The sequence below is a fragment of the Dreissena polymorpha genome, chromosome 9, assembly GCF_020536995.1.
Source record: "Dreissena polymorpha isolate Duluth1 chromosome 9, UMN_Dpol_1.0, whole genome shotgun sequence".
NCBI classification, from domain to species: Eukaryota; Metazoa; Mollusca; class Bivalvia; order Myida; family Dreissenidae; genus Dreissena; species Dreissena polymorpha.
Genome location: NC_068363.1, coordinates 56,551,714 through 56,564,434, shown reverse-complemented (window position 1 = coordinate 56,564,434; position 12,721 = coordinate 56,551,714). Strand labels below are relative to the sequence as shown.

General features: G+C 37.6%; 1 protein-coding gene across 1 annotated transcript in view; it reads right to left on the bottom strand.

The window, feature by feature from the left end:
* The window catches only part of LOC127844672 (RNA cytosine-C(5)-methyltransferase NSUN2-like), a 52,691-nt gene that overhangs the window by 28,445 nt on the left and 11,525 nt on the right, over nt 1-12,721 (bottom strand). Inside the window, exons 8-12 of the mRNA XM_052375084.1 lie at nt 11,097-11,227; nt 10,152-10,207; nt 9,362-9,436; nt 6,611-6,741; nt 5,875-5,948 (exon numbers count right to left, since the gene is read on the bottom strand). Of these exons, the coding sequence (XP_052231044.1) occupies nt 5,875-5,948; nt 6,611-6,741; nt 9,362-9,436; nt 10,152-10,207; nt 11,097-11,227 (467 nt within the window). The remainder of the gene's footprint in view (nt 1-5,874; nt 5,949-6,610; nt 6,742-9,361; nt 9,437-10,151; nt 10,208-11,096; nt 11,228-12,721) is intronic.

Sequence of the window (12,721 nt, the reverse complement as noted above, 5' to 3'; positions counted from 1 at the left end):
CAAGAGGGCCTGAAAGGCCCTAAGTCGCTCACCTGAGATAAAAAGAAATGACCTGTTCTTTGTAGCCCAAGATATCAATAGAACAAATGTTCTACCCAAGTTTCATGAAGAATGAACAACAAATGGCCCCATGGAGGAAATGTTTTTCAACAGACTGGAACCATTTTTTCACTCGTCCAAGATATTATTGGGACAAATCTTCTGACAAAGTTTCATGAAGATCCAACAATAAATGTGGCCTCTACAGTGTTAACAAGGCAAATATTCATGACGCACAACGGAAGACAGACAATTGACAAAAGGTGATCACAAAAGTTCACCATGAGCAAAAAGTATTATGCTCATAAAGATTGTCACCATGTGTGAAGATCAGCAATATTCACAATGTTTCACTATAAACAACTGTGGTAGTGCGGTCTCCTTCGCTTACGCAAGTGAACCGGTCACGGGACGGTTACGAGTTATGTAACTTTGTGAGCACTTATGTAATACGGAAATATTTATCGAGTCTAATTAAAGAAAGCTTATTTCCGGTACGGATGACATCATTGACTGGTTGTTATTCAATTAACTAAAGGTGTCCAGTCAGATACGCCTGAATACACTCAAAGAATTAATTAATAAGTGAAAACCAACGCAGCTTTAATGAAAATAACTAACTTTAGTCTAAAGAATCTATGCATAGTTAAAAATGAACAAATACAGCAAATACCTTAATGAATGTAAAAAGAAGTTCACAATCTGTCAAAATAACTGATATAAATATTAGTTACTGTTTGTCTAGAAGTTGCTTCAAAAATTTAGTTTATAAAATAAGTCTAACTTAATCTAAAGAACACAATTAATGGAGAGTGGAAAACTCCAGTGACTCAAATGTAAAAATTAAGAAGAATTTACAAAAGTTATTTCAATCAAAAGAGTCTTTCTAATTTCGAAAATGCCAAATAAAACGGTTGCCATGGAAACAGTTTCATAGAACAGTAGTCTGCTGAGATTATTGATTTTCCCAATTCAATTGATCTTAGAAGATGTTCAACCAAAACACAGTAGGTTAACTTGGCTTATCAGTAAAGATTAAAGATAAGGCTCTACAGTGCATTAGTACATGTAAAGTTATTTTATGACATAGAAACAATAGGTTTATTAAATTGCATGCAAACTACTGTCTTTATGTACACCACATTTTATGAAAGAAGTCCCAGGTTTACAGGCTTCCTGAAAAGGCCGGACGGCCGGTCTTGTCCGGCAAAATTCTTTACGGTCCGGGGAAATTTCTAATATCGCTAGTCCTTGTGACAGGCCAAAAAAATTGTGACTAAATATCGAAAAGTCTAATACTTGCCAAAAGAACGAAAACACCCCATTAGAATCCCTCTTTTTGTGAATTTCGAGCCTTTTTGTCATTAAGAACACTAACGCGTCACTAGTTTATAAGAGTGCTCTTCCTTTGTTGTTTGTTTCGAAAACGTCAATTTTATTGGTCCGACATATTACCACCTATCCAATTACAACAAAAACTACACATGAAAAAATGTTGTTGCTAAAGTTTTAATGGCGCTAGACAAGGCCAGAAAAGGAAGCTAAGCGATGAGGAAAAAAAATCGAAAGAATATGAAGCAAAACAAGTAAAAACAACTTTTAAAGTAGTGGAAGTCTGACGGAAGTTGGCTGCATTATGACGAGTCACAATCAATATGTTTTGTGACATATGTTGAAACGATACAAAACGGTGCAAGTCTACTAATATGCGTAGTCATGTTATGTTATTTTGTTTTGAGTCTGACTGTAATTTAAAGCTGTTGTCTATCATACACTCTAATCACAAGAACACGCAAACGTTTTGTTTTATTTTATCGAGTGTACTGGTACACAGGCTGCACATTGCAATAAATATGAGTTAAACTTTATTTAATTCTTCAATTATAAACTCACGCTGTTCGGTCAGGTGAATTTTTGTCCGGACAGGCAAACTTTTAAATCAGCCTGTCCGGTTGACAGGCACTTTTTGGGACTTTTCAGGAAGCTGGGTTTATACAAGGGAGTTAACTATTAGAAAGTATGTACAGGTTATCTTTCTTTAACATTATGGCTTATCAAAACTAGACTGTTATAATGTTTTCACTATATGCATATAGAGAAAACTGCCCCACCCCCTGGCAGCTATGTTTTTCCACCAATCATGACCATTTTCGAACTCGTCCAAGATATCGATAAAATTCATGTTTAGAAAAAAAATTATGATGATTATGCAAAAAATGTGTCTCCTAGAGTATTCACAAGCTTTTTTTACTATATAAATATGAAAAAAATGACCCCCCCCCCATGCTTTTTTACTGATCCGAACCATTTTCGAACTCAACCGTCATATCCAGAGACATGTTCTGATCAAATTTCATGAGGATTGGACCAAAAATGTGACTTCTAGAGTGTTCACACATTTTCACTATATACATATAGAGAAAACTGCCCCGCTCCCTGGCTGCCATGTTTCTGCACCGATCTGAACCCATTTCAAACTCGTCCGAGATATCATGATACCAATGTTTTGACCAAGTTTCATGATGATTGGGCAAAAAATGTGACTTCTAGAGTGTTCACAAGGTTTCTCTATAGCCATATAAGGAATACTGCCCCGCCCCCTGGCTGCCATGTTTTTCAAGGGACCCGAACCATTTTAACTCAATCAACATATCATTTAGACAAACATTTTGACAAAGTTACATGAAGATTGGGCATCAAATGTGACTTCTACAGTGTTCACAAGGTTTTTCATTTTTTTGACCTAGTGATCTTATTTCTGACCCAGCATGACCTAGTTTCGAACTCAGTCGAGGTATCAATGGGACAAATGTTCTGTCCAAGTTTCATGAAGATCAGACAATAAATGTGGCTTCTGGAGTGTTCACAATGTTGATGACGGACGACGGACAAAAGGCAATAACAAAAGCTCAGCTAAAAATGCATGTGTTCAATGACAGCAGTGAAAATGTCAGTTTTCAAGGACAGCGCAGTGACAATGCAAGTTTTCAAGGACAGCTGTGAAAATGCATGTTTTCAATGACAGCAGTGACAATGCCAGTTTTCAATGACAGCAGTGACAATGCCAGTTTTTAATGACAGCAGTGACAATGCCAGTTTTCAATGACAGCAGTGACAATGCTAGTTTTCAATGACAGCAGTGAAAATGCCAGTTTTCAATGACAGCAGTTACAATGCCATTTTTCAATGACAGCTGTGGAAATGTCAGTTTTCAATGACAGCAGTTACAATGCCAGTTTTCATTGACAGCTGTGACAATGCAAGTTTTCAATGACAACAGGGACAATGCCAGTTTTCAAGGACAGCTGTGGCAATGCCAGTTTTCAATGACAGCAGTGACAATGCCAGTTTTCAATGACAGCAGTGACAATGCCGGTTTTCAAGGACAGCTGTGGCAATGCCAGTTTTCAATGACAGCTGTGATAATGCCAGTTTTCAATGACAGCAGTGACAATGCCAGTTTTCAATGACAGCAGTGACAATGCCAGTTTTCAAGGACAGCTGTGACAATGCCATTTTTCAATGACAGCTGTGGAAATGTCAGTTTTTAATGACAGCAGTGACAATGCCAGTTTTCAACGACAGCAGTGACAATGCCAGTTTCAATGACAGCAGTGACATTGCCAGTTTTCAAGGACAGCTGTGGAAATGCCAGTTTTCAATGACAGCTGTGGCAATGCCAGTTTTCAATGACAGCAGTGACAATGCCAGTTTTCAAAGACAGCAGTGACAATGCCAGTTTTCAATGACAGCTGTGACAATGCCAGTCTTCAATGACAGCAGTGACAATGCCAGTTTTCAATGACAGCAGTGACATTGCCAGTTTTCAAAGACAGCTGTTGCAATGCCAGTTTTCAATGACAGCAGTGACAATGCCAGTTTTCAATGACAGCTGTGACAATGCCAGTTTTCAATGACAGCTGTGACAATGCCAGTTTTCAATGACAGCTGTGACAATGCCAGTTTTCAATGACAGCTGTGACAATGCCAGTTTTCAATGACAGCAGTGACAATGCCAGTTTTCAATGACAGCAGTGACAATGCCAGTTTTCAATGACAGCTGTGACAATGCCAGTCTTCAACTACAGCAGTGACAACGCCAGTTTTCTATGACAGCAGTGACAATGCCAGTTTTCAAGGACAGCAGTGACAATGCCAGTTTTCAATGACAGCAGTGACAATGCCAGTTGTCAAGATTTGCAGTGACAATGCCAGTTTTCAAAGACAGCTGTGACAGTTTACAACATTTCCAATTCTAAATCTCAGATCAGTGTAAGCAATCTAAGCTAGTGGTAGCTGTCTGTAACTTTACCAAAACAGTACAAGACAAGTAACAGCTGTACCCCAATGTAGCATCTTAACTGCTACACGTAGTACCAGTATTTCTTCTAAGATGGAACAGTAGCCTGTAGTTTTTTTTATTATGATTCTACACCAGGACACAGAAATAGAATACACACTTTCAAATGTCTTATATAGCTCTGTAACAAATTTTTCATAAAGTAAATGTCCAAAAAGGAACATGACACATTCTTGTATGACTTTAGTGGAAAGAGACATTTTGGCCATAAATACATGACCACCACTTCTGTATGTTCCCATCATTGTGGGTTAAGAAAACAGCAAGCGATGTGTAACCAGTGAATATAACATTGATTTGTATGTTCCTCCCATTTTAATCAATTCTCCATACAAAAGTTCTATTCTAAACACTATATGACTTCTGAAACTGATTGTGTAGTGTGTAGAGTAACCTTGACGTTGAATACAAGGACAGGTCCTTGTGAAAAACACATCATCTGATACAACAAACAGAAACTCATCATTGTGGGGGGGGGGGGGGGGGGGGACAGGCGCGATGAAGTCTAGGAAGTCAAGTGAAACACAGTATTGCTGTGTATATAAAAATGACTAATAATGTTGACTGAAGATGTTTCTTCTGTATAGCTAATCCTTTTGAACCAAAGATCACTCAATGGTAGGACCTGCAACAACAATAACACTCCAGAAATGTAACAAGAGGGCCATGATGGCACGGAAGCGCTCATCTAAGTTCAATGTAAATCAATTGTTGAAACTTGACCTGGTGACCTTGTTTAAGAACACACATGACGGCCTAAAAATAATCCAAAATAATATGCTGACAAACTTTCAACATGAGTGAGTAATAAATGTAGCCTCCAAATTTTGACAAGGTTTTTCTTAGGTTTGATAAGGCGACCAAGTTTGTGAAGGCATGTGACCCAGATTCTAACTCAACCTAGATATTGTAAAAATAAACATTCTAACAGGGATTAGTGATAACTTGACTTCAAGAGTGGTCACAAATTTTTTTTAAGATTTGGTCTTAACAAACGCACATCACCCAGTATCAAACTCGGTTTAGATATTATGGATATTAACATTCTGACAAAGTTTCATTGATATTAAGACATACATGTGGTCTTTTAAGTGGTTACAAAGTTTTACCTTTTACCTAGTTTTTGGATGCAAATGGTCAAGATTCAAAGTCCAAGTTTCATCAAGCTTGAGTCATAAATGTGGCTTTAAATAAAACCAAGCCTTAATATTTTCAATATAAACATTCTGAGCAAGTTTCTTCAGAATGGATGAAAAGTGTGGCCTCTAGTGCTACAATGAACTTAAGTTAACGAGGTACAACCCACAACACATGACCCACGGATATAAAATGATTACAATAGATAAACATGAGAAAAATCAATACTCCCAAGCTTTTGAACAAACATTGTGAAGATCCTTGTTTTGTGTTTAATTTTTTTAATAAAGGTGGTCAGTTTTGGCCACAGTAATCTACTAAAACTGTTTGGTACAGACCTTCCAAGATGTCATACCAGCCCGCACATGGAAACTTGGCAGGCGGCTCTTCACATCCAGCAACTGTAGGGAACCTATAACACATGATAGTGTGCTAAACATAAGAAGTGGTCTTGAGACAATATAGTATCAATTTTCTATGGAAAACTGTTATTCAAAAGGATAGGAATATGCTAAAATGAAATAACTGTATATCAGGCCAATTCTCTGCAAATTCTGGGCAATTTGATTGATTAAAGTACTTGATATCATGATGGCAAATAATTTCATTCATTTTGGTGACGCTGAGATAAAATCTGTTTGAAAAAAAACTGCCAAAAAGCCCAATTTCAGATGATTCAGTGGGAATAATTCAACCATGGTTTTTTACCTAAGAATTCATATATCAGTGCTGCTATGGCTGCCTCGTTCTCGAAAGGGTTTATGGAGCGGGTAAAGTAGACCAGCTGTCCATTGAGCTCCATATAGACTATATTGCCCTGTACTACATACCTGGTGCCTCATCTTTCAGTGCTGCAACCACTGCCTCGTTCTCTAGAGGGTTCATGGAGCGGGTAAAGTAGACCAGCTGTCCATTGAGCTCCATATAGACTATATTACCCTGTACTACATACCTGGTGCCTCATCTATCAGTGCTGCAACCACTGCCTCGTTCTATAGAGGGTTCATGGACTGGGTCAAGTAGACCAGCTGTCCATTGAGCTCCATATAGACTACATTGCTCTGTACTACATACCTGGTGCCTCATCTATCAGTGCTGCAACCACTGCTTCGTTCTCTAGAGGGTTCATGGAGCGGGTAAAGTAAACCAGCTGTCCATTGAGCTCCAACAGCTCCAGACCTCGACGCAGCTGCTTCTTCAGCTCTCTGGAATATCAGTTTATAGGGTGGGTCAATAAAGTATACTGAGAATGTACATGTTGCTTACCATATTTATAATTTCTTCAGCTCTCTGTATTCAGCATGAAAAGTGTAGTAAATGAAGCCATTACAAGTTGACAATTTTGTCCTAGATTGTTCTAGCACACAATAACCTAAAAGCTGCTATTAACTTCTCCAAGGCAATAATTGAAACTCTAATTTTACAGACAATGCAAGCAAGCATTCTAATGGGGGCACATTGGCATAAATACAAAATTAAAACAAGAAATGTGTTTGTCAGAAACACTATGTCCCCTACTGCGCCGCTTTGAAGCTAAATATTTGACCTTTGACCTTAAAGGATGACCTTGACCTTTCACCACTCAAAATGTGCCGCTCCATGAGATACACATGCATGCCAAATATCAAGTTGCTATATTCAATATTGCAAAGGTTATGGCAAATGTTAAAATTTGACGCAAATAAACACACAAACAAACTAGAAATGGCGCTGCAGAGGCCGACGGTATCCCCAGGCCGCATGTTTGACCCAGTGGGCGCCCCAGGGTTGGTAATGGGGACATGCATAGTTGAGATTGACCATATTGCAATAAGAGATGTTCAGTATCAAGTTGAAGTAAATCGGTGAAGAAATGAAGAAGTTATAGTAAAAGGCAATTTTGGGTGGGTGTGGTCTATGTGGGCGGGTGCGCCCATGGGTTGGTAATGGGGCCATGCATAGTTGAGATGACCATTTTTTCATAAGAGATGTTCAGTATCAATTTGAAGTAAATCAGTGTAGAAATGAAGAAGGTATAGTAAAAGGCAATTTTGGGTGGGCGTGGTCTATGCGGGGGGCGCCCCAGGGTTGGTAATGGGGCCATGCATACGTTAGATTGACCGTATTGTTATAAGAGATGTTCAGTATCAATTTGAAGTATATCGGTGTAGAAATGAAGAAGTTATTGTAAAATAACAAACAATGAGTGAAAATCTCTGACCCGGCCTCATCCCAACCCCCATAACTTTTGACCCAGGGGTCAGATCAAAATTCCAAATAGTGCAGGGTCGCACATATGCTCATAGCTACCATGTGTATAAGTTTCAAAGTTCTAGAGCTTATAGTTAAGGAGGAGATAGTGGCCAGGACGGACAGACGGAGGAGATAACCACAATATCCCAATATTTTTTTCAAAAAGCGTGGGGATAACAATCCAACAGACAGGGCAAAAACAAGTGATGGGGGACATAATTATAAAATTATGCATTAATAGTAATAAGTGTGCATATAAATTATACAGGAAAAAAAAATATATTATGCAACACATTTCCTTTCTGCCATGGAATTCCCTATAACAGGGAAGGCAACTGCTTTGACCTGTGTACTGGTTCATGGTATATTATTCTATGAGGTAAATTATTAAATTTCTTAACCAGCAGTCTATTAGTCCAGTTTAAATTACGATTTCTTCTGCTTCTTCAGACTACAGATGAAGACATTTTGCCAAAAAGACAAAAAAAAGAATTCAGGGCAAGCACTGGAATATGTTGTTGCATTAAATGTGCCAACAACACAACGGGTATTTTAAGGCAAGTAAAATGCAACAAAGGTTTGAACAAATTATTATTTATGCAACTTACGTCCATTTGAAATGTAAACTATAATTACTAGTATTTTACATACAACAACCAAAAAATTAATATTTACTGTTCGGTGAATATTAGAACTTACATCACCTCTTATAAGCTAATTACTGATAGATAAATTCATTTTAAAGCCAATTATACAATGGTAGTTTTAACAAAATTAAAATATCATACATGTAACAGTTTATGAAAATAATGGAAGTGATAAGTTTATAATTTACGCCTTGAACAATATTTCTGACTGGCCCCTCATCATAATACAATCTAGGAGTGCAGGTTAGCTACCTACAAACACCATTTCTGTGTAAAACCTCCTTCAACCATAAAGTCATATAGCGTGAGAAGTTGTAACATTTTAGTAACAGTGCCCTCATATGCACTACCAAGCTATATCTTCATGTAAGCTACCATGTAAATGCAATACCTCTATACAAATTAATTTATAGAGCAGATAAAGGTTTTATAAACAATCATATTGACCCTGACCCAACAAGCCCCAAATACATCCATTCAAGCTTTCTATATAGGAGGTTTACTGCATTTGCCGTCCCAGATTAGCCTGTGCAGACCGCCCCGACCATTAGCAGCTATGTTTTACAATGCAACTTAAATAATTATTAACTTGGTCAAGATTTCATAAATACAAATGTTCTGAGCCATTTTCATGAAAAATATGACATCTGGTGTAAACAAGCTTTTTATTTAATTTAACCTTGTGACCAAGATTTTCACCCCATGTTACCCAGTTTCTAACTCAGCTGAGATTTCATTGAATATGGTCAACAGAGTGTTCACATGGACATTGAAGAAACTATTAATTATGTACATGGAAGGAAGAAATACAGTGTACCTAACAAATGGTAATATTCGTAAGTAATTAAAGTGACATACATTTCAACATTTGGGGGAGTGGTTAAATTATACTTATAAAACCTCTGCACAAATCTAGTGATTCAGCAGTTAATTTCGAGCAACTTACGCATGGTTTTTCTGGGCCTGTACAATACTCCAGTTTGTCCTCATTTTTAGATTGGTCCTCATTGTACCATCATTGCTGAAAGCACACAAACATGTTATGTTGTTTTTGTTGTTTTATGAACCACATACACATTTTTTTAAACACACACAATAATTATTATAATTATTATATTTAAAAGACTCTAAACAATAATACAATTGTAAATATAAGATTATGTTGTCTTATTTTACACTCATAATGTATATTGAAATGGCACATACTTAAAACCTTGATAACCCACACTGATCACCCTGATCTGCCACTGTTTGGTTTAGAGAGGTTTCACTGTATAAGCAGTTAGCCTAAATTTTAAAACAAAACTCTTTTCGTGCCTTATAACAATTCCTTTACATTCAAAGAAAAGTGACTGTCATACAAATTTGAGCCTTGCAATGGGAAAACAGGGTTTAATGCATGTGTTTCAAGTGTCATCCCACATTAGCCTAAGTGACCTGCAACTGATGATCAGGAACGACACTTTCCGCTTTTATGGTATTTTTCGTCTAAAGGAAGTCTTGTCTTACAAAAACCTATTTCAGACAGGAAGTGTTGTCTGCGCAGGCTAATCTGGGGTAACACTTTATGCACATGCATTAAGCCCTGTTTTCCCAGAGCAAGGCTCATCAAGTTGGTGTTCATGCCGACATGGCTACCACAAGCACCACGTAGGAAACATCCAAATGTTTCCCTGATAAGGGAATAATACAGCTATGATATTACTGACTGCCCATGACAATCAACTTGTACCCACCTCGAGACACCATCCAGGAACACTCTGTCATAGAGAACCTTGCAGTCCGCATCACGCTGTAAGCACAGGTCAATAATATAATCTTGTAATAAGACATTTGTGACATTTTTGTTGTTTTTTCATCAGTATACCAAATAAAAATTAATCTAAAAAAATAAAAAGACAAGAAATGTCACAAAATCAGACTTTACTTTTAAAAATCATCAATATTAAGTGATATCCCTGCATGTGATAAGAAGTTGCTCACATTTGTTTTGTCACAATTACCTTAATATGTTAAGTAAGAATTCTCCTTTTGTATATTTATATAATTTTGAGTTTTCTGAAGAAAAGTTTTGTCTGAAAAGAAATTTATTCAGCTTAATTATCTTATTTTAAGCAATTGCTATTTTCTGAACTGGCAGATTAAGACTTGCATGATCTGCACAAATAGTCAAGTGTTGCCTAAACAATCTTATTGGTAAATTATAGGTCTGAATATTGTGTGATTCAGAGATTAAAACCAATAATGGTAAATACAGAAGTGTGGGGGTGGGAGTGGGGCAAAAATGAAGTGGCCTTTGTTATGATTGTATTGTACCTTCCTCCTGAGAGGGATGGAGTCCTCTGTGATGGGGGAGAGGATGAAACATAATAAGACTGACTGTTGCTATGGTTACAAGGAACCTTCCTCCTGGGAGAAGTACAGATCAGGTAAGGAGTCCTCTGTGATGTAAGTGAGTGAGCATAAAAGTCACTGGAGACATGGTAACATTTTACCCACCTACCTACTTAGTTAACATCTCATGAGTCCCCATGGAAGGATGGGGGAAACAACAAAAGTGACTGTTCCCATGGTTATATGGTACCAACCTCTTGTGAGAATTAAAGGCCTGAGGAGTCCGCAGTAATGGGAGACAAGGGGAATAATAATAGTGACTGTTTCTATGGTAACACTTTTCCTACCTCTTGTGAGAGGTACAGATCAGGGAAGGACTCCTCTGAGTGGTGGGTGAACAGCACGTTGGTGCCCGTGTTCCAACGGTAGTGGGTCTTTGTGTAGCTCTTCTCATGCACATTGGCCACCAGGAACCCCTCTGGGAAAGCAAGCATATTTAGATCATGAAATGAAAGCTCCTAAGCCAGGCGCCAGCATTTATTGCCAGCATTTATTGACAGCAATCGGAGTAAAAGTGAGATGTTAACAGAAACAGACATTTTAACAGGCTAGATTTATAGAATAAAAACTTTTTAGTTTTAAGATGACTTCAATCAATAGACATTTTTTAACTTATGAAAAGTATGCATTTATTTACAAAACAAGGCTATTATTTTACAGATTTAGCATCTTAAATGATACTTATTTTGACAAGAGCTGCGCATAACGGCTGCCAACACTCCACTGCGGGTGCAGTTTTCAATAAATGAAAGCTTGTCATAATATTATTTTTTTTAGAGGTCACAGTGACCTTAACCTTTGACCTAGTGACCCCAAAATGGGTGTGGCGTGTAGAACGCATCAAGGTGCATCTACATATGAAGTTGTAGGTGGAAGCACTTTGATTTTAGAGCCAATGTTAAGGTTTTAGCACGACAAAGGCGGACAAGCTGGCTATGACAATACCTCGGGTTTTCTACGAAAACAGCCGAGCTAATAAAAATTTTCAACACTTTCAACTTTAAAGGGCCTTAGTTAAATGTACATGCAAAGCTTAAACTTGTTAACTCCCTGTCAGCCAATTCAGGTTTGAGACAACATGCGCAAATTTTCACCATATGACACGGCAAGGGGTGTCTTCCAAAATTTTTGTGACTAATAAGTGTTCCTTCCTTGCAATCATCTATGCATTAAGGTCATGCAGCTTCCAAAGTTTCAGCAAGATACACCAAGGTGTTCAAGAGAAGTTGAAACAAAAAAATTGGATTAATTTCCAAAATGAACAATATAGACCTATGGTCGTAATTTTGCCAGTACTTGTATTTGTCGAATATTCTTTTTGTTACGATCATCTTCAAATTTAGGTAATAAAGCTGATCAACCCAGTAGTTAAAGAGAAGTTGGAACACAAAAGCTTGAGTCCAAATAGGTTATATATGCATATTTTATTGGTGTTGAAAGACCACTTTGACAAATTTAAGACTGTGTTAACTGTAATGTAGTTTATGTTTGAATGAATTGACTCCAAAAATTCCAGACAAATAAGCCTACAAAAAAATCAGAGCTCTGTCACAGACGTGACCAATACATGAAGAGTGGATGAAAAGTACTTGAAATAGGGAACACCATGCTGAATGTGTTTTTGGCCTGGCATGTCCCATGTTTGATCATGGTATAGAGATCATCTAGATAAAACTTCTGACCAAGTTTGGTGAAGATGGAATGAAAACTACTTGAATTAGAGAGCAGACAACATGCTGAATGTTTTAAGAGAGGATGATAAGTACTTGAATAGAGAGCAGACACCATACTGAATGTGTTAAACACATTAAGTGACCCCGTGACCTAGTTTTGGGCCCCGGCATGGCCCATGTTCGAACATGGCCTAGAGATCATCTATATAAAACTTCTGACCAAGTTTGGTGAAGATCAG